The following is a 22584-nucleotide window of genomic DNA, read 5'->3' on the forward strand; positions in this document are numbered from 1 at the left end:
CTCCTCTGGGAGGGTTGTTGTTATTGCAGCAGGATGTTAGAGCAGAACAGATCTGATACAGGACATGGTTTGGCCAGGAGATGTGTGTGTGTGTGTGTGTGTGTGTTTCTGAGTGTGTGTGTGCGTGCGAGTCTCCACCACCATGAGGAATGAGTTCAGGCCTGAAGTATTTCTCAGCAGGGACATCATGTTGTTTCTCTGCATCTAAATTCCTGCATCCCTCCTTCTCCTCTGTGCGTCATACTTGTTCCTGCTGCTGCTGCTTTTTTATACGTTGTTTACCATATTTTCAAGCACTAAATGTAAAGAAAGTATGCTCCTCAGTTGTTTTTTTAAACGTGACATATGTGTGGAGATGGAGGATCGACATTATGTCCTGATACTGAACTTCTGGCCCGAGCTGGATTCCTCAGAGTCGTGTCACAAGTAACGCCTAATAGTTGGAACATAACATACCTCTTGTCAGCCTCACATCTCCACAGTGTGCATCCTCCTCTTCGTCCTGTTCAAGCGGAACACGTCCCAAATGCCGAGACGTGATACAAATTTTTTATTTCTGGCAGCATCCACTAAAGAAAAGAGGACATTTTCCACCCAAAGCATGATTTGTTTGTGACATTTGGTGACGGTATGTAATCTTGTCTCCTCTATTAGTGTCTGTATGACGGATTATTGCTATGCAGCACCTGTCTCCGATACTGAAACATGTGGTATATATATATGTATACCTGTTTAATGGGTTTGTGAAATGGTTAGCAAGTTTACAGATAAATATAAATGCTTCAGCACCTTGATTTTGACCCCTCATGCCTCAGATGTGACACTGTCATGGAAAGAGGCCCAGGAGGAAACTGAATTGCGTCTTTGGCACCATCCAGAGAAATAACACTTACGTGTTGACTGCCAGGGAAGATCAGACTTGGCGCTGCGTTGCAGAGGATGAGGGGTGTATTAGTTGGTGTGTGTGTGTTCCATATAGGGAGAAAGGCTTCCCCTCCTGGATGCAAATGAAAACGTGTTTGTTTAAAATGTCGCTCGGGAGAAAGTTTTGCTTTAAACCCTTAGTGGTGTGAACTGCAGCTCAACCTGAGCATGCCTCGTGGGACAGTAGGAGAGCCTTTGGCACGGGTTGGCCTGCAGCAGAGCAGCCAAACAGACCTCTGGATCATCTTTCTCTGGTAGGAGTCCGGCATGATGCAGCAAAATGCAAAATATGGAGATGGATTCAAATGACTGCAGCTGTAGTTAATCCTAAAGCCACAGGCACTGCTGGCTCTCGGTTTGTCCTGGATGTCTGTGCAACGCATCCCGGCTTATACGTTGGGTTATTTATTAGCTGTTATTACCTTGTACTTTTGATTCCAACAAGCAAGCCAACATCAAAGAATGTTCTCACAGCGTGAAAAAAACAAGTGGACAAAACCCGACTCCGAGAGCCAAAGCGGCACATTGCAGAGATGTCAGCTGACCCACTTTTATGGTTATTGGATTGAGTTTGTATCTGGATACGAACATCTGGCATAACCATTGGGGACAGAGCCCTCCCAGCGGACTGACCTCAGCCGGACCTCACATCCGACATTCGTGGAAAATACCGGACCACTCACCCTGAAAAGACACGGTAGAGATCAAGTGTTTGGGGATTGGCGACACACAAACTTTATGTCTGCATCCCAGCGTTAGGTGTGTATTTGTGTGTGTGTGTGTGTGAGAACGATCTTTAGCTCCTCGGGCCACGGTCATTAAGCAATAGGAAGTGGCCTCTAACCAAACCCATTAGGAAACTTAAATGGCAAAGAGGAAGCTGCGACCCCTGTGACACTTTCCTCTGGACCTTGTAACCTTGCCGCAGCCAACACAGGAAGTTCCTCATTCACAGAGACTAATTACTCGTCTATGGTGTGACCTCTGCAGCCCAGAGCCCCTACCGCGACGGTGTCCCTGTCAATCTCCGCAGAGGGGGAATGTTTACCATTTTTTCGCTTGATTACGTTGGTTTACCGGGTCACTTCCTGTCAAACATGAAATAGTGTTTCAAGCAGGTGTAGTTCTTTAAAGTTCTTTACTCTGAATTTAATCTTTCAACTTGACTAATGGACCAATGAAGGAGCCCATCAGGATGTAAGCAGAGTTTCAGCAGCTTGTTGTTTGTTAGTTTCAGCTGGTTGCATTAAGTGGACAGTGACGGATGGTGTTTCAGCTGGAGTTTGCGTTTTGATGTTGAAGATTGATGGTCTTACACAGTATCGTATGGAGGGATGTAGTATATATAGATATCTATATTGTGGTCGGGCTGTTTTTGGGCCTTTCTCTTTGTCTTCGCTGACACTTATGGACACCAGATGTGCATAATTCATCTCGTGTATCACTTTCTCGCTGCGGCGCCGTGATATCTGAGGAGTGTCGACGTTGAAGCTGCCAAAAACAAAGAGGCTATTCCATCTATTTTGACGTTGTTGATAAATTGCAGGTTCACCACCACGATGACACCAGATCTGCCCGATCGATGGCTACCTGCCGTGTTTGAAATGAAGTCGATGTGCTTTTTCGGCCCGCTGACAAGCAGCTCAGGCTACATTTGGCCTCCTCGCCCTCTACGCCTTTGTGATCAGTCTGCATTGTGTGCCGGCGTTTGAATGTACACGCATGTTTAAGACTTCCTGCCGCCTGATGTAAATGTCAGAGTGTGTAAGCAGGTATTTTAGTGCTGCGAACAATTACAGGACAGGAAACAATGGCACTGAGCTCAGTTTCCTATTTTTCTTACAGAAAAGAATGGCTTGTTTGTTGCTCAGCGATTTTCTCTTTGGATGTATTTTGCAGATTTTGGAGCAAGCATTGAGAAAACTGCTGAATGAATATTGAATGATTTAAACTCAGTTTCCTGTACTCTTTGTGTGTGTTTTTTTTTCCTCCAGAAACTGGGCAGTAGCATGCAGTGTGAGGAAGGAACAGAATGGCTGCTGGAGCTGCTGATGGAGGTGCAGCTGCAGCAGTACTTCCTGCGGATCCGAGATGACCTTAACGTCACGCGGCTGTCACACTTCGACTACGTCAAGAATGAAGACCTGGAGAAGATCGGCATGGGTCGACCTGGTGAGACAGAGCGTCTGTGTGTATGAGAGTCTTGTCAGTTCTTTGTTCTGAGGATGTGTTTTTGTATATTTGTTTGTCTTGTTCACCCAAAAAGTCAAATTCTAGTTTGGTTGTGCTGCGATCCTGAAAAGAATCTTGGTTAAGCAACATCACATTAGACTTGTGAGTAAGTGTAGCTGTAGCTGTATTATATTGTAATATCTGGCTGAATTCTAGTGTGTTCCTCCCAGTCCAAATACATTTAGGCCTCAACAAAGTTTTCCTCATGGCTCTCTTTTACTTTATTTTCGGGCTTGCAGCTCCTGGGACGACAACGTCTTCGTGTCAGTTTGTCAGTTCTCAGACGGTGAATCTTACCGACTTAAATGATCTGATATTTCTTGCAGGTGCAACCAGCACTTTGCCCAATACTTTGGTTTGTGAAAAAATACTTTGAACCTAATTTAATTCCCAACAGGATTTGACTGATGTGGTTCTTCAGGGCCGATACCAATTATTAGTAATCAATGAGACCAGTGAACGATATTTAGAACCGATGTACCTTTGCAGGAAAAATGAAAATCTTGGCATCAAAATTCAGAAAACCTTTGTGTAAATGTGTTTGTTTATTTGTGTTTTACATACATTTAAGAGAACTTTCCAACATTTATCCTTGAACGTCCAACGTCTGTCACTCTTGGCATCGAGCCAATCAGATTTTGCTGGAATCCACAATGTGGTGACTACAGACGGGGAGGTGGCTGCATCTGAGCCAAAGTCTGGCATTTTTGAATGACTGAATTTTAATTTACAGTATTCATTTATTAAAAAAAAAAAAAAAAAAGAAATTCTGAGCATCAGATTGGATAACTGTCCAGACTGATAATCATCTACCCCTAATTCCCATCAGCCTCAGTTGTTCTCCCTTTTTAATGCTAATTATCAAATGCTAACATGCTAAATTAAGGTTGTGAGCGCGGCTAACATTATAACTGCCAGCATAATCATGCTAGCGCTGCCACTGTAAGGATGTTAGAACGATGACCGTAGATGCCATTAGCGGTTAGCGCTATGCGTAACCTCAAGTATTACTTCTGCGTTCGGTCGTGGCACGGTGTCACTTGGCTCCCCCTCAACGTAGCTGGAGAGAATCCTCCATCGCTAATACCCATAATATCATTTTAAAGTCACAACTGGCGATTAGTGACAATAGGAGGGGACACTGAAGCGCCAGATCTTTTGTCTGTGGTGAGTGTGTGTGAAGGGGATCACAGCAGTAATGTTCTAAATCCAGTTACTGAAGCCCTCAGGGCCTCGGCTGCAGAGCCGCTTAAGACTAATTACACCCACTTCTCCTGCTCATATATTCACTCACATCTCAGCTCGCTGCGCTCCAGCCTTTTAATATCGCTTCCTCTGCTGTCTTGCTCGTCTCTTTTCATACTTTATCTCCCATTAACTTTTTCAGTTTGCTCTTCTTTCACAGCCTGGTGTTTTGTTCATGGCTTACGTAGCTTTTCCAGTTGTGTGAGGTTAATTAAAATCCAGCATAATGCCCTTTCTCCCACTTTATGGTGCCTCTTGTTAGATCCATATGAGAAGAGTCAGTTACAGTCTTGATTCTTTTTCGTGTTTTTACAACTAACCAGCACTGCTTTTGTCTGTTTCTGCTGTTTCCTCTCGACACAGGCCAGAGACGGCTGTGGGAGGCTGTGAAACGGAGGAAAGCCATGTGCAAGCGCAAGTCCTGGATGAGCAAGGTGACAAACATAGACAGGCACACACAGGACTCATTTATAATGGTACATGGTATGCCTGGCAGTGTGTCGCCACCGTGGCATCTGTCTGTATGAAGCAATGCGGTTACGTTCATGTGAACACAATGACTCGTGGACAATACATGGGAGACACCCAACACTCTGACCACAGTGTCCCTGTGGGAACACCACATTGTCAACGCTTTCTAAACCAGTTTCATCAGTTTTTGATATTCATTAATTGATTCAATCTCTATTTATACTCGAGAGATAATTGAAGGGCGACCCTATTTTTCAATGACATCGAATCTACTTGTGGAGCAAGAACCAATCACTGAGCCAGTCTGTCTGAATCAATCCTGAGAGGTAGCATGGCCTACTTACCTCCCAGTAAAGGGCTTCATAGATAAAAGAGATATCAGTGAATATCGCCTCCGCTTTGGAGCGCAGACCACCCAACCTCGCCGTAGACAGAGCTGGTAATAAACCTCCTGACAGAGTGATAGATGAGGTTCAGAGGTTTAAGAGTACAAAAGGATGCCACACATACATGGGTAATTTTTAAAAAAAGACAATTGAAGCACTGTGAAGAGCACGTCAGGCAGCGTATAACCAAAAAGACATGTTGGCCCGTCAGAAGCCTGAAAAAGAGTCTATTTCAAGCTCTGGTAGGTTAAAAGCAATGATGTGCTGATGAAGGTGTGGAAGGGGGAATCACATGCGTGGACTGATTCTGACGTCTCTGTTTTTTAATAGAAAAATAAAATGTTTTGCCCACATCTGCTGCTGCACAAAGTCACCACATGCAAACTAAGGATGCCTGTTTTTTCTGTCTTCACTTGAACACCGCAAGTAGAGTTTTTGAAAATCTTCACTTTGAAAGGATTTTCCAAAAACTCAATTTGCAGTGAGCTGAAAGTCAATTTGCATGTGGACTAAAGACCGAAATGCATTTAAAAAGCTACATTTAAAATGTACATGCATGTGGTGACAAGGCTTAAATCACAGACTGACATTAAAACTGTCTGAACAACTCTTTTCCTAGAGAATATGGGAAAGATGCTTTTATTTCTGTAGATGAAGACAATATTGAGTCAGCAAAACTTCAATGTTAAGCTGTTTATGTGTTATATTTTGTGTCTCTTTATATTTATATATGTTTACACATAGCTGGGTATTTCAAAAACGGATCTACGTTTTCAAAAATAGCATCGTTCACACCAGAACGTTTAAAATAAAATCTTCGTTAACACAAACCCGCATAAACACGTCGTTGAGAGCTGCTATGAACTGCCAAACCTATAGGGGGCAGTGTAATGAGAAGCATAAAGCCATGCTAGCCAATCAGAATCGTGTAAAAAACATGAATTACTTCCTGTTGCTTCAACGATAATGGCGCGAGGTTTGTTTGTTTGGACTGACATGGAGCTACACAACAAGGAAAATACTTGAAAATGTTGACTTTCTATCACAGCAGCCAAACTTTAAACATGATCGCACACATATGACGCTGATGACGCTTTTGTCACACACTGTGATGTCAAACTCCGTCTCCTCCCGTCTACATGCAAACGTAAAGACAGAGTTTTTCCAAATCTCCACTGAGGCCAGAGTTGACCGGTGACTTGTAGCTTCGTTTACGTGTAAACCAAAGGCCCATTGATAATATCACCGTTTTTCCTTCGTGTAAACGGGGCCTAAATCTGTACGTGGTATCAAGAGCATGATAGTCTATGTCTCTGGCTCTGGAAAATTAGTTGAGTCCCCATTTATGTGATGTGAATCAGTTCTGCACTTGATGCCAGTTTGCAACAACAGACCGATAATGGAGGTTGTGTGTAAATGATCACTTAGTGTTAAGATTTGCCGGATCAGTCTGTGATGATTATTGTGATTATGGAGGAGGTCTCTGCTGTCTTGGTTGGTCTCGTGTGTTCTTTATGAAAGAGAAACTCTGCAGATGCACATGTGTAGGAAACATTCCTGGATGAGCACGTCCACACACACACACACACACACACACACACACACACACACACACACACACGAGTCGAGTCACAAGAGCTGGTGACACACAGAGCACTCACACAGACGAGGCATTAAGTCTCTCCCTTAAAGAGACACAAGCTTATTCACTTTCTTTAAATAAAAAGATGAATTAAAAGGCAGAGAACCCAACGGTATCCTACACACAAGCTGACAGCAACACTCAGAGGAATGAAGTGAGGCGAAGGAGCGCTGAGGAGAAGCTGTCAGTGTCTCTGGCAGCGCGTGTTGGCCGTGTGTCGCCGCGCTGCTCGCTGCCCGCCATCTATAATTACACCTGTCTGTTTCCGCCTCTGGCACCATCCTCAGATAGAGTAATCTGCTTCCTCAGCCCGCCGCGTGTGTGTGTGCGCGCGTCGCTCCGCCATAGTCCGAATCCTTCGGATGTCGGGGCTCCTATTTGAAACCGACAAACCGCACCGCCACCGCAGAGAGGTGGTGTTTTTAAAAAAAGGCCTGCAGCATTATGTCATGTCTGGTCCAGTGTGAATGTGAAACCGCATGCCGCTCGCTACTGTTTATATCCAGCCAGTCAAATATGTTTGGCACTGGGGATTCATTGACACCTCTTTTTCACCGATGACACCATTTCTGAGAACTGACCTTTGTTCTTGAGCCAGTAGGAGGCAGTTATTTTATGATTTTTTTATTTTTTATATCCGATGTGCTGCTCTCCTCGGTAGCTGATGTCACCACCGGTTTCTGTGCATTCCTATTTTGGTAAACAGTTTAACAAAAGGTTTCCCCCTTAATGGCTGCACAGCACGCGCATTGTTTAGGTTCACATTTAGGCGATTGGAAAGGAATCGCACACGGCAAGCGTGCAAACAAAACGCACAACAGAAACATTCAGGCCACTTAATCTAATAGTGGCTACTTCCTCACAGCTAAGTCATTCCTGCTGTGTTGTCAGTACTTAAGCCAAGTGGCAGGAAATTTCTCTCTTGCCCCTAATGATAAGTGTTTCTGTGTGTGTGCATAGTTTACTACTGACTACTCGTTCAAGTCTTGTGCATTCACAGAATCAACACATTTCTACATCGAGCTTGTGGCTGTGGTTTTTGAGTTTGACTGTAAAGCGGCTGTTTATGATGTCCTTAAGCCCGAATAAGAGTCAGTGAATCACCGCTGGGTAGTTTTTTTCCATGAAAGTCATAACTTCTGTCTGCCACACACACACCCTCCTCACACACACTGTACACACCACACAAAGATGCACGTCTACGGCAGAAAAAGAGGAAGCGGGATGAAGAGCTTCGCTGTTTGAGCCGGAGGATAAATTAAGCTCGTACTTTTGAGGTTTCAGCACCTTACAGTGGAGTTGTGGCTCTGGAGGTATGCGGAGGGCCCCGCCAAAGCTGACACTAACATAAAAATTATAACTACGGCACAGCAACTGTTATTGGAGCGCTTGTGCTGCTGCTTTTAACTTTCTCCTACCTGTGTCCGGTGTCAGTGGCGCTGGTTGGTAGTGAAGACGTCAGGCAGCAGGTTGGAAAAGTTGCTGCTCACATCAAATCAAATCGAAGGAGAGAATACACAAGCTTCTCCATAATGACTGACACTCACATGTAATGTTGCAGCAGTTCTGTGACTTGAGGAAACAAGTTTAAAGTTATATCTAAGCTACTTTAAGGCAGGATAGGGATCATTTATGGTAAAAAGTCTTACTCCAAAGCAGAGATGAGATGAGGGGTTAAATGAACCACCAGTAGTTTTGTTGAGTTGTGGGTTGAGAAGGTGAACGAGTCGGGCAAAGTGGATGAGAATGAGGTGTAAAGAGTTGTCTGTGAGGCTGACAGAGATGGAGGAAGTCAAGTTTAGTGTCTTGTGAGAGCAAAGTGAGCAGTCAAGCTTATGATTAGACGCTAAAATCTCTTCACTTTTCAACCCTGTACACCCTCCAGCTGCAGGGCTTAAAGCACAGAGAGGAGGATTTCACAAAATGAAGAAATAGCTTCACTGACAATGTCTGAATATGGGGCTGCAGGGTGGCTCTGTGGTTAGCATTGTTGCCCTGGAGGTCACTGGTTCGCATCCCGGTGAGGACACCCGGAATCTTTCTGCGTGGAGTTTGCATGTTCTCTCCGGGTTCTCCGGCTTCCTCCCACAGTCCAGAAACATGTTGAGGTTAATTGGTGATTCTAAATTGTCCGTAGGTGTGAATGTGAGTGTGCTTGGTTGTCTGTCTCTAAGTGTAGCCCTGTGATAGACTGGTTACCTGTCCAGGTGAGCCTGCCTTCACCCTGAGTCAGCTGGGATAGACTCCAGCCCCCCATGACCCTAGTGAGGATTAAGTGGTGTATAGATAATGGATGGATGTCTGAATATGCAAACAAAACACATACACTTAAAGTGAGTCTTAATGTTAACCTAAAGGGTCAAAATGGCAGAAAAAAATGCACAATCTGCTCCAACAAGAGTCTGGCAATTGCATCTAAGTCCAAATACAACTTTTAAAGCCATAAAACAAACAAACCAAAAGATCCAGATGTCTGTTTTTTTCAGTGCTTGTTACTTCGTTGGTCTCTAAATAGCATATGTGGTATAAACGACTGGCTGTGAAACTGGTGCATAAGTTAAAAAAATGTGAGAACAAACTGAATGTAAAAATGTGTTTTTTTAAGCTAAACCACAGTGTTATTAATAAAGTAGACATACTTTAATAATGCAATATACATGGCACTTATGGCTGTAAACATACATATACAGTCATATTATTGCTGCCCTGCAGTTAAAAATATATGCAGCATAATTTAATGACATAACATAACCTATTTTTGAATTTTAAAAGACCTTGCGTTGGGATTTTGGAACATTTCTGGACAACTTTAAGTCATGCACATGTACACACATATTAAATTCCACATCTTCATTTATAAGCAGCTCAGTTTCACTACTATTTCATAGTTTGTTACTGATACGTGCTAGTTTTTGTTGACCTCTTTGTCTTTTCCTCTGTCCCTCTATAGGTGTTCAGTGGTAAGCGTCCAGACGGAGGAGACTTCCCCCAACAGGGCCAACCAGCGTCCTCGTTCCGTAAACTCTCCCCCACGCCTCCCCTGGGCCTGGAGGAGGGAGTCCTGGCCACCCAGCCCAGCGGCAGTGCTCCTCTTGATGGGCAGCAGCAGGCTCTGACCTGCCTCATCCCAGAGAAGGACTTGACGGTGTTTGAGAAGCTCGGCGACGGCTCCTTTGGCGTCGTGAAGAGAGGAGAGTGGCTCACACCTGCTGGGAAGGTGGTGAGGACGCATATGCTTGTCAGATTTAGTTACAATTTAACTAGCTAACTATGTTTTGGAACTGACTTTAAAAGAAACTGGGGCTTGGTCGCACTCCTGACGAAGCAAGTTTGACTTATCCTGGCTTTCTTTGTGTTAGCCAGCTTGACAAAACCTAAAACCTCATTTAGAGAAAACAGGTATCATGCTGGTAGTTTAAATCTTCTTTAAGTCAGGCTTTATTCTCTGTTTATTCTGTGTCATTTCATTTTTCCTCTGCACAAAATGGACCGATTGTGTGCCGCCTACTTCAGTCAAGAGTAGTTATAAAGAAGATAAATGCAGAACATAAAAATGTATTACCATAAAAAGCGATGCTACAGCAAATGATGTAAGAGAAGAATGCTGGTAGAAAACTGTAGTTCATGTAGGTTCATATATTTGTTTCCCTCGTTACTGCACATTAGAGCTTTAAAACTTTAAACTTCATGCATTTTATCATGTTGAAGAAGTGGAACTGTGGAAATCACTTCAGTTTTTGGCCAAGTCAAAGCAGAATTAATGTTACTGATTGAATGTCTGCTGTAATAAATAACGATAGAAGGGCTGCAAGGTGGCTCGGTGGTTAGCATCGTTGCCTTGCAGCAAAAAGATTGCCGGCTTGCATCCCGGTGAGGACACCCGGGATCTTTCTGTGTGGAGTTTGCATGTTCTCTCCGGGTTCTCCGGCTTCCTCCCACAGTCCAGAAACATGTTGAGGTTAATTGGTGATTGTAAATTGTCCGTAGGTGTGAATGTGAGTGTGCTTGGTTGTCTGTCTCTAAGTGTAGCCCTGTGATAGACTGGTGACCTGTCCAGGTGAACCTGCCTTCACCCTGAGTCAGCTGGGATAGACTCCAGCCCCCCCGCGACCCTCGCAAGGATTAAGCGGTGTATAGATAATGGATGGATAGAAGTACCAATAGACTAATCAGTTGTCTGTTGCATCATCAGGAAATTAATTGATTAAAGGGAGATGCTTCTTACAGCAGTTTTAAATCCCAAACTCTGAACAGATTAGGTTATCTATCAGTTACCATGGAGATCTAGCTGGAATAAAACAGAGCCACCTTTATGATGTAGAAAACTTTGACTTTAGGCTCAACACACCTCACTAACCCCCTCATCCTTCTTTGTAGCACAGCCCTCAGCAGCTCTTTTGCATAAAACATGTGCCTTATTTTAATTTTATGCTGATTTAGGAATAAATAAAAGTAGGTGCGTTTTAAGGGAATGTCATTAAAACTGCTCAGACACTCTCTGTGTGTTGAATGAATTTAAATAACTGTTTTGAACCTCGTTTTCCAGCTGAACGTAGCCGTGAAGTGTCTGAAGACGGACGTGCTCAGCCAGCCCGACGCTCTGGAGGACTTCATCTGCGAGGTCAACGCCATGCACTCCCTGGACCACCAGAACCTCATTCGCCTCTACGGTGTGGTGCTCACACACCCAATGAAGATGGTAGTGGACACACAGAAATCTCACACACTCAGGGAGGAAAGTGCAGACAGATAAATGCCAGAACACATAGACAACACTCAGGCAGTTGCTTTCTCTCTGTGCAAACACACACTTCACACAAATGCAAATGTGGAGAGACAAAACAAGGGATGACATTTCAGTTTTGTTGCTTTCGACCCAGCGCTACCTTGTGCTTATTTCCTCTGCTGTATTTTTGATTCATACTGACAAGCAGCTTGTAGACCACATCACATTCTCCTTTACTCTTGCACATATTTCCTCCTCGTATTCTTTCTCCTTTTCGTCTTCAAACCATCCGTGTGCTTCTTACTCCTGCGTTCCTCCTTCCTCTTTTCACCCACTGTCTCTTCATCTGTCTCTGTAGGTAACAGAGTTGGCTCCTCTGGGTTCTCTGCTGGAGCGTTTGCGGTGTGTTCGTCCGCAGGGTCCGGTCCTGATCCACACTCTGTGTCAGTACGCTGTGCAGGTGGCCTGTGGGATGGCCTATCTGGAGCAGAGGAGGTTCATCCACAGGGATCTGGCAGCCAGGTAGGGGACAACCAACCTTGGCAGCGACAAAGAAACCTTACTCCTTACATTCGTGAATTTGGGAAATATTTATATTGCTTCTCCTTCTCCTCCACCCAAAAATTTACAGGCCATTACTGGCAGACTTGGCCCATAAGTGAAATGAGTCACTGCTTGGCTGGCTGCGCTGGGTGGTCTACGTTCTCGGTCTTGCCCAAATTAGTCACTTTCATTTAAGTGTTGACACTGTGTAGATGTTTGAGAAAAGAAACCTTAATGGCTGGTAAAAATGAGTCACTTTCCCAGTTAAAGCTGTGATAAAATGCTAATGACTGCACACAGCTGTTGCAGCGTGTGAAACATTAGCAAGATTTCTCAAGATGTGCCGGTTTTTTACCAGGAAGTTCAGTTTACTGTTCATGAACACCTGGTTGAGCGTCCTGTGATGTGAAGGTTTTTGGTTTCTTCCCACTGTTGTGGACTGCTTGCGGACTGCTGAAGCTTATAGGGAATCCAAATGTTTTGGATTGTTGGGTGTTTCTGTCTCTGCCTTTGTGAAGCGCTATGAGATGACTTGTTGTTGTAAATATGCGCTATACAAATAAAACTGAATTGAATTGAATTGAATTCAGAATGTGACAGCGCTCGACTCGGACTCAGTCAGCGGACAGCGCGGATGTCTTTGAATATTTGTTTTTACTTGCCACACAGTGAACATGTGGCGTAGGATTGTGTAGCTTTCGTTTTGGGATCATTCTGTCTTTGGAAGCAGCACAGCGACACTTTAAATTCCTCTGTGACTTTGTGTTATATAAGTTAACACCTGCAGACTACAGTGGACTATGTAAGGGATGTGTTTATGGAGCAACTGCCTGCTGCTTCTGGTAAATGAAATGCCAACAGGGTGATCAAGACCCTAAAGTTGTCATTTCCTGTAAACCTGCAGTTAGACATAAAAAAAAAAAAAACCCTGACATTTTATGACCCACGTGAAAGAATCATGCATACCTCGTGCAGAAAATATGAATACAAGGCTGGCGTGTTTTCACATTTGCAGAGCAGATCTCCATGCTTCTCACATGCATAGTTTCATTGATTGTAGTAGAAACGTAGAGGTTCAGCAGCCGCTCCTCTGAACAGTCCACACGTGTGTTCAATGTAACGCTTACATAACTGCATGAAGCAGTCTGTTGCACAGCTGGATGACTCTACATTGACCATCACCATACCAAGAGGGTTTCAAGTGCATTTCTAAAACTTATTTTTATTTTCTTGTGTTAAAAATTCAATGCGATTACCTCTGTAGTGTCTCCATAGATAGTTGAGCTGCTTTTGTATTTACTATTGAAATAGCAATCATTATTAATATGAAAAACAAACTGTATTTCTGCAGACTTAGTTTGCTGTTTTCATGTTTATTTTAAAATGTTCAGGCTCCTGTTTTACATACATGTCTGTCTCTTCAGGAACATCCTGCTGGCTTCAGCTCACAGAGTGAAAATCGGAGACTTTGGCCTGATGAGGGCGCTGCCTAACAACCACGAGCACTACGTCATGCAGGAGCATCGCAAGGTCCCGTTTGCATGGTGGGTGAACTTATCAACGGTAACTAAAGCTGTCAGTGAATATGAACCAGGGATAGATTTGAGCAGTTTTGGATGCTAAAACGTGAACCTCATTTATTTTACTGAAGCTGCTCTCTGTAGAGACGTCTGATTGGTCAAAGCTGCTCCTGATAATTCTTGTTAAAGCAGATTTGCACATTTACTGTTTGGCTAAAAACCTGTCTTTCTTCTGTTGTTTTTTAAATTCATATGCATGTATAATTTTGGTTAAATGTAATCAAATAACACGCTTGTAAAAAGTCTTTTTCTGTCAGAGCGGCCATGTTTAAACACTGAGTTCATTCCCTCTGCAGACCTCAGACCAGTACGCTGCAGATAACTGGTTTATACAGTGTGGTGTCCTGTTGCAGGTGCGCCCCAGAGAGTCTTAAGACGAGAACTTTCTCCCATGCTACAGACACATGGATGTTTGGAGTCACTCTGTGGGAAATGTTCACACACGGCCAGGAGCCTTGGCTGGGCCTTAATGGTAGTCAGGTGAGCACGCAAAGAAAAACAACTTGTTCAACACTGTCTACATAAATACAAACGCCCTGAAGCTAATGTAGGAACATTTACTCATATTTACACAGATGTATTCTTCATTTGTCCTCTTTTGTCTCCTAAAAAAAAAACCAAGATTCTCCATAAGATTGATAAAGAAGGTGAGCGTCTCCCTAAGCCAGAGGACTGTCCACAGGACATCTATAACGTCATGCTGCAGTGCTGGGCTCAGAAACCAGACGACAGACCAACCTTTGTCGCTCTGCGGGAGTTTCTGCTCGAGGTAGGAAAGCAGTCATTTGGATGGTGAAATGTGTCCCTGCAGGCTGTTCATTTGAGGGATTTTTAAGCTTTATTTTTGAACAATTAATATCTCTGTTTATGCACAGGCGGCCAGTTTCCTCAACAGTCTTTGTATAAATGGACTTTTAGCTCCATCTAGTGGAGATATTTTGAAGCGAAAAGTGAAAGGGCTAAAACAACCAGGTCACAAGTATCTTTGTCTTTTCCAGACGATGCCCACAGACATGTGCGCCCTGCAGGACTTCGATGAACCCGACAAGCTGCTGATCCAGATGAATGATGTCATCACCATCGTAGAGGGGAGGTGGGTGATGAGGTTTACACTCAAGTTGTTTTTATGCAGTAAAGCTGCTCCCCCAAACTCACCGCTGTTAAATAAAGGGTGGAGCAGTGTTTAACAGCGTTGACTCACAGTTCCAGTTTCCAACCACAGTCCAGAAGAATGCATGTTAACTGGTGAACGTCAGAATGACTGTACGTCTGCGTCAGCGCTACACATGCAACCTGTTGAGATCGTATCCCACCTCTCTCCTAATGTCAGCGAGAGCTTTCTTCATTAGTTGTCAATTAATTAAAGAACTGCCAACTATGCTGATGACTGAATAATCATTTTGAGTATGTTTTAAAGAAAAAAAAGTACAATTCTTCTCTTCTCTGCTTCTTAACTTGGAATATTTTTGGTTTTTTTGCGCCTTTGTGACTGAATAAACTGAATATCTTTGGGTCGTGGACCAAACAATCTGAGGACGTCATCTTGAGCTTTAAGGAAAACTGATTGATACTTTTTACAATTTTTTGGACTCTTTATAAACCAAACAACTAATCGATTAATCAAGAAAAAAAACTGTGAAAAACAGTGAAAATGAAAAACTGCAGCCCCCATGCAAACTTCTAAAAGATAAGCACATATAGCTGATGGACAGATGTATAGTGGAGAAAACGTACTTTAAATCAATCTCATTTCACTAAAAAACCACAATGTGGCCAAAAAAAGGCCAAAAAATATCTAAAAAAAAAAAACAAAACAGCGTACAGGTCTTGAGGTCAGACACATTTCGACATGCGTTGCTCCTTCATGCTCACAAATGAAATGTTTTGTAATTTCTGTCAAACTAAATGCACTTTATTTAAATTGATAAACTACTGTTATTAAGGGTGAGGGAACACATTTTGGCCTCGACCCTCAGCGCTGGGTGTCCTGTTTCACGCTCGACATCTCACCGTGTGTTTCAGGGCAGAGAACTACTGGTGGCGAGGTCAGAACAAGCGCACCCTGAAGGTCGGACAGTTCCCCAGGAACGTGGTGACGTCGGTGGCGGGTCTGTCGGCGCACGACATCAGCCGGCCACTGAAGAACAGCTTCATCCACACGGGACACGGAGACTCCAACCCTCACCGCTGCTGGGGCTTCCCCGACAGGATTGACGAGTAAGAAACACATCCTGTTTATTTAGGATTGGATGAATTACGGATGTCAAATACAAACAACAGAAAACACCTTAAAATGTGTCTGCCTGGTCTGTTAAATGTCTCTATTGTAGCACCAATAAACAGCCACCAATAGATGGCACCAGCAGACTGCTTTAAGTGGCCACCGGCTTATTGAAACACCTGAGTAGGTTACACTCAACTTAAGCTGACATTTACTCTGCCTAAGTCCGTCCCTCTCTTCCCTCCAGTTTGTACCTCGGGAATCCCATGGATCCTCCTGATGTTCTGGGTTTAGAGTTCGGTTCTGCTCGGCCCACGCAGCTACCGGGACGAGCTAAAAGTGAGTGAAAGAGCTGATGAACTTCAGCCATTTTAACCGACATGTTTTCTTTGAATTTTGGGACCAGCCAACCTGTTCAATGCAGCTGAAATATTTCGATGTTTTGCTGAATTATAACTTTAATTACAAGTATATAAACAAACCAAATCCCTATACTTATACACCTAGTCTTCAATCCCAGTCATCAGATTCCACATTGAGTCGTGGCAGTGAAACAAAATCACCTGACAGCTTTCTTTCCATAACAAAGCTTTCATATGCACTCTGACATTTGCTTGTTTGTTTTTCTTTAATCTTACTATCTCTGCTGCTCTTATTTTTCCCTCCCTCTTTGTTTCCTTTGCGGCGGCGGCATCCATTTTTTAAAATTTTTCCAGAGGAGCCTCCTCCCCGCCCTCCTCAACCAGCAGTTTTAATCAAGAGTAAGTTTGGTTTCTCTGAGCAGCTCCTCACCCATTGCTCCTGCCCTCTCTGTTCCCTCCTAGCTCCGCTCCTCAAAGGTACATTCGTCTTTTCTTCACTTGTCTGTGCAGTGGTTTTCCTCAGCTTCCTTATTCCTTAACATCAGTGTTCCTCCATCTTTCCATCCCGTTCGCCCTCTAACAGGTGTGCAGTGTCCTTGCTTTGCACTGTAGGACTAACCTCACACCTGGAGAGTGTGTTTTGTGGTGTCTTAAAGAGCCTCTGTGTCATTACCGTCTGAACTTTATTCAGTGAAGTAATGAATGTCTTTTTACCTCCAGAACCTTGCTATGACCCAGTAAACGAGGAGGAGGATCTGACCTCTGCGGGACTAAAGAGATTATCGCTGCGGAAAACAGGTTCTGTCAAAGGCCTCAAACTCAAGCCGGCCGCGTGGGTCTCTGCGTCCAAACAGGGCCGGACTTCAGGCCACAACCCCAACAGTGAAGTTTCCCTCATTGACTTTGGGGAGGAGTTCCCTCCGTCCACACCCACCCCCTCTCCTGTGGTTGAAATTCAGATTCCTTCGTTGGCCAGACTAGCTTTGGAAGCAGAGAACATCCTGGACAGAACTCCACCTCAAAGCCCCTCGAGGTCGCTGCCCCGCCCCCTTCACCCGACGCCAGTAGTGGACTGGGATGCACGGCCGTTGCCTCCACCCCCGGCCTACGACGACGTGGCCCAAGACGAAGACGACATGGAGGTACGGTAATACAATGCTATTCACATTATGCCAAAATTGACTGGAAGCTGTGATGATGTCGTGTCCTGCTGTCATCTACATCCACAGTTTAATGTGCTGAGTGTTTGAGAAACTTCCTCTTTGTCCACAAAGGTGAGCTCCATCAACAGCTCGGAGCAGCAGCACGAAGAGGAGCTTAGTGATGTCCATAACCCAGATGAAGCTCTCTCCTCTGGGCAGAAGTTGGAGGGTCCAGAAAGACCAGGTCTGGAGGACAACCTCTTTCTTCCCAGCAAGCACAGCCAGGGTCTGTCCACCTCTTTCTCTCAGTCTGCAGAGATCTTTCAAGAGCTCCAGCAGGAGTGCATGAGGAGGCTCAATGTGCCGACAGGAAACACTCCTCGGTCATGTTCGCCCTCCTACAGCTCAGCCTCGTGTCCTCAGACTCCTCAGACCTTTGAGGGACAACAGCAGAGTGTCCTTTCCTCCAGCGAGGACAAACCCCAGATCCCCCCTCGTGTTCCCATCCCCCCTCGCCCCATAAAGAGGGGCGACTACACATCTGCTCGCTGGTCCAGGGACCTCTCTCTTTCTCCAATGCCAGCTGACACCACAGAGGACGTTTCAGGCTCAGGCCAGGACCAACCGCCTCAGATCCCCCCCAGAGACCCTTTGTCTCAGCCAGGCTCCAGAACTCCGAGCCCCATGGGTCTGGTGGTGGGCTCCCCCCAGCAGAGGCTCTACTCTGTCAGCCCCGCCGCCCTGCAGGCCTCCCTCTCATCCTGCCCTGCCGCACACACCTACAGCTCCTACCTCTCCACCTCTCCAGGTAAACTCATGCCTACTACACACAGCTTTGCCTCAGATCCTAAATATGCTGCACCCAAAGTGATCCAGGCGCAGGGGAAGGACACTGCCAACAAGGGCCCCTGCATCCTGCCTATCGTCCGTGACGGACGTAAGGTCAGTAACACCCACTATTACCTCCTGCCAGAGAGGCCGCCGTACCTTGATCGATTCGACCGCTTTTTCAGGGAGGCAGAGAGCCTTCCTGCCGGCGACGCGGAGGACAGGCATGTACGGCAAGCTAACACCGCCACCGTCCGACCCATGGTAGTCAGCAGTCAGACAGTTCAGGGTCACGCCCAGGGGCAGGGGCTGGTCCAGCCGGGCGAGCTAAAGGCCAATTTCTCCTCCAATAACAACAGCACACTGAGCGGGCCACGGTCAGGGATGAAGACATCAGTTAGTCTCCCTCGCGTTTGTTCAGATGGACTGGCGGCGCCGGTGGTCAATGCTTCCTGTACCAGGACAGACGGAGGAGGGAGCTCGGCTGATAGGGTCAAAATGGTAAGGTCTTTTGCAACATCTCATTTGAAATACGCTGCACTTAAAAAGTTAGGATTTACCACTGAAGTTGCTGAAAGCTAATTCAGGTTCTAAACGTTCACACGATGGATGTGGAGCTCATGTAATGGGATGTGTTCTATGTCGTTGACCTCACGTTCTAATCAAAACTCAAAATTACTTTAAATTTGGTAAAAAGTTCTAACTTTAATCTAACAACCGTCTGTTCTTAGTTCACTACAGTTAATGTTGTCGGTAAGGAAAAGTGTTGCTGTGTTGTCTCTGTTTCTGTAACCATTTAGCGGATTTCGGTCCATACGGGAGCAGCTTTTAACTGCTCAGATCTCTCTGTTCAACTTCAGATCATTATCCGTTAAGCAAACTATGATTGATGTGCGACAGCATAGTTTTCAAACTGCAGCTGAACTTTGGAAAGTCGGTGAATTACACTAATTAAATGTGAAATTCGGTCTAAAACTTGGTGCTTGAGCACACACTTTCTTCCATTTTCAAAATTGCCTTCATAACTTATTTAAAATATGCCAGCGTACTTTGGGAGACAAAGGCCATATTAATTTTTGCTGAGAATTGAATTTGAAAGACGACGTAGCAAAAGTTTGATTGGGTTTCTTTATGCTGGTCAATTGATTCTGACACCGACGGAGCCTGACTGGGCCGGAGTCGGAATCACTGTGAAACACTGACGGCGCTGCACTGATGAGGCACTTGGCATTTTGTAGAGGATGCTGAGATCTTTGGCTGCACTCGAGGAGGAGTGCTGTGAGAATATGGGGTCATATATAAAGTGCACTGCAGGCGAGTTCAGTGCAAGACAGAGACGTGAACTACACATTCACTAGCTGTAGTGTTGCAGCAGAGGGTGGCCACGTATGATGCTGTTAATGAAGGAATCAATCAAGTCTGTGCAAAAATTAAAATCACTGATTGTTGCTGCTACAAAGTTCCACCACACAGGAACAAAAAGTTGGTGTTGTCAAAATCAGAGTCAGCTTAAGATGGATTTGTTTAAAGTTATTAGTCTAACTCAGGCAAATATAATTAAGTTTGTGAAGCGATATGAGACAGTTTAATACCTGATCAATGCAGTGATGCTTAATTCTCACGACCTGGATTCTAATCATCACCTTACAGAAAGAAAGTCTGTTGTTTGTCTTAATTAATAATCATTAGTTTGAAAAAAGCTTGAAAAGAGGAGCCCCCGATGTTTATGGTGACAGTAGAGCTGAGGTCTGTAAACAGGAGTGAGGAGTCGGAGGCAGGAGACGAAGGTGTTCTTGGTTGTTGTAGAGATTTACGGTGTTGTTGTGTTGTTCAGGTGCAGGAGGCCGTTCACGGTGTGACAATAGAGGAGTGCCAAGCCGCCCTCCAGAACCACAACTGGAACGTCCAGAAAGCTGTGCATTATCTAAAGGTGAGAACGTCTTCTGCACTTACTCAACACCAGATTTTTAAATCTATAATTCACACTGTGATGCTTCATTAGCTACAGAAATAAACTGCTTTCATAAAGGTGTTGTCTGGAAGCCTCTGACAAGAGATAGTACAATAAAGAATGAGGCTGTACATTTGGTTTTCATCTCAAGTTCTATAAAAATCTCAAATATATATGTACTTACATGTATGTTAGGTTTGAGGACTGGTTCAGGGCATTTGTATGTTTATGTATTGGATCTATATTTGTGTGTCATCAGTACAGGAATCAAGAGCAAGTGTGGCTGTCAATAGCTTCACTGAAAATACTACAGTAGCTAAACCACTTTAGCTTGCATATTAACAAAGTTAGCTAACTACCGTTACGTAAAAGTACAGAGAATGTACTTTTATCTTCACTTTAGCTACTGAGGGTATAGCTGGCTATTTCCGCTGCGCATTAAACGCTGCATTCTGTTGAACTTCCACCATCTGCGCGCTACTGCTCCTGTAGTGCAGATGTTCTTAGTTTTTTTTCGGTGAAGTAGCCGATTTGTTGAGTGCTCACCTCCCTGCAGGCAAACTAGCCTCAGTTACACCTTCTGTGTTCTGAATTGCAGCCTTCATGTGATTTCAATTTAAAATCTATTAATTGTGCAACTCTAGTCCAAATCTAGTCACATTTCTGCGGGGGCACCATCACTGCATCCTGGGCTTAGTGCCGCCCAAGACGATTGTGATGCGTTTAAAGACAGATAAACAAGCCAAACTGTTTTTTTCCCCTGTATGATAAGAAGTTGCGGTTTCTCCAGCGCTGACGTACTGCTGTGGAATTACTTCTGACTTGTGCCATCATTCACATTTTGCAGATGTCTGTATTTTTATGTTTTACCTTCTCATGAGGTCAGAAAAATCTGAAAAGTTCTAATAAATAAAGTTAGATATATTTCTTAGCTGAAGCTATATATATCTTTTTATACTTTCCTTAAAATAGCACTGTTTAATAATATATTCTGTTGTGTTTTTGATAACCTTTAGCTGCCTTTTTCACTTTCATAGTCTCCAAGTACATTATACACATAAAGTGCACAATATGTAACACTTTAGTGAAACAAAGCATGATACCAACAAAGGGCTACAAACATTTAATGGTTTTAGTCCATCAAACAAAGGATGTTGCAGTAGTGCTGCAGAGGGATCCTCAGAGATCCAGCTGACTGCATCTCAGGTCACAGCTTGAGTTGTTTCCTCTAATAGCCTTCTTTAGAACTGTAAACAGGTAGTCAGAGAAACTTGCTACTTTATGGGTTCGCACCAGGACATGATAAGATAACTTAGTTGGTCCTTAAGGGAAAATCAGGAAATTGGTGCTGCAGTGAGCCAGCTATAAATAAAAAAAAAGCATATAGACGCTCTGATATGACTACAGCCTTCCTCAACACCCTCTTAACTGGCTGTGGTCGGGCTCACTGTGGCAGCGAGCAAGATGTGTTTGGACGACAGTGTGCACAAGGGAGCACTTGAGTGTTCCTTGATAGTGCTGGCAGAAGTCTATACGATAAAGAAAAATGCAATGCAGAGGTCTCCGACTCGGCGTGAGCATCAGGAGTGTGTTTGAACAACACGCTGAGCTGGTATAAAGGCTGAAATAATTCTATACTCTGCCACTACAATCTCACTCACATTAAGGAGTAAAGAAAGATGAATCCCGTCGTCGTTCCCCGTGAAGAGCTGCGACGTGACCCGTCTAAATCGTGCCGTCTCATCCCTTCCCTTTTTTTGCTTACTCCTGGCTTCTTTGTGCGGCGGCGGTTCGATCTCTGTTATCTGCCTCTCTGCAGGTGGAGCAGTTGTTCTGTTTGGGTCTGAGGAGCAGGTCGGAGTGTCTAAAGCTGCTGGAGATGTGCGACTGGAACCTGGAGGTGGCCAGCACTCAGATGTTAGATAACTATGGATCCACCACCAGACAGAGGTACCGTGTTCTACAGCTTTGTTGGCTGAACTTCAGGTCATGACCTCCCACAAAGAATCTGTTAGTTTAAGTTGATTACACTCCTGTATTTCTTCTTCACCTGTCCTGACTGTACAGAGCCTTAGTTCTGTATTTAAGGCATCTGTGACACTAATTCCTGTTGAATACTTATTTGGACATTCTTTCCAGAACTTTTGACCTTTTCCCTCACAGTGACAGGAGAACAGTTTTGTCGTAGCTGTCTTTGGAAAAACATACCATTAAAATCTGCTTCTTAGTTGGGCTGCAGGAGATTCTTCCTTCTCCAGCTGCAGCTTTACTCGCTGCACATACAGGACACAGACAGGCAGCAGAGTGATGCAACCAGAACACTGCTTTGCT

General features: G+C 44.4%; 1 protein-coding gene across 6 annotated transcripts in view; it reads left to right on the forward strand.

The window, feature by feature from the left end:
- The window catches only part of tnk2b (tyrosine kinase, non-receptor, 2b), a 67760-nt gene that overhangs the window by 39126 nt on the left and 6050 nt on the right, over window positions 1-22584 (forward strand). For 3 of the 6 annotated variants that reach the window (XM_008295132.1, XM_008295286.1, XM_008295050.1), the window contains 15 exons: window positions 2919-3096; window positions 4765-4835; window positions 9851-10120; window positions 11447-11599; window positions 11985-12148; window positions 13594-13713; window positions 14103-14229; window positions 14372-14518; window positions 14748-14842; window positions 15772-15966; window positions 16218-16309; window positions 17053-17474; window positions 17607-18803; window positions 20137-20232; window positions 22073-22203. In XM_008295132.1, the coding sequence (XP_008293354.1) occupies window positions 2934-3096; window positions 4765-4835; window positions 9851-10120; window positions 11447-11599; window positions 11985-12148; window positions 13594-13713; window positions 14103-14229; window positions 14372-14518; window positions 14748-14842; window positions 15772-15966; window positions 16218-16309; window positions 17053-17474; window positions 17607-18803; window positions 20137-20232; window positions 22073-22203 (3443 nt within the window). In that variant the 5' untranslated portion in view covers window positions 2919-2933. Of the gene's footprint in view, window positions 1-73; window positions 629-2918; window positions 3097-4764; window positions 4836-9850; window positions 10121-11446; window positions 11600-11984; window positions 12149-13593; window positions 13714-14102; window positions 14230-14371; window positions 14519-14747; window positions 14843-15771; window positions 15967-16217; window positions 16310-16686; window positions 16810-17052; window positions 17475-17606; window positions 18804-20136; window positions 20233-22072; window positions 22204-22584 lie in introns of those variants that run through there. The other 3 variants (XM_008295359.1, XM_008295212.1, XM_008294976.1) reach the window with 3 other exon arrangements.

The sequence above is a fragment of the Stegastes partitus genome, unplaced genomic scaffold (assembly GCF_000690725.1).
Source record: "Stegastes partitus isolate 25-593 unplaced genomic scaffold, Stegastes_partitus-1.0.2 Scaffold0, whole genome shotgun sequence".
NCBI classification, from domain to species: domain Eukaryota; kingdom Metazoa; phylum Chordata; class Actinopteri; family Pomacentridae; genus Stegastes; species Stegastes partitus.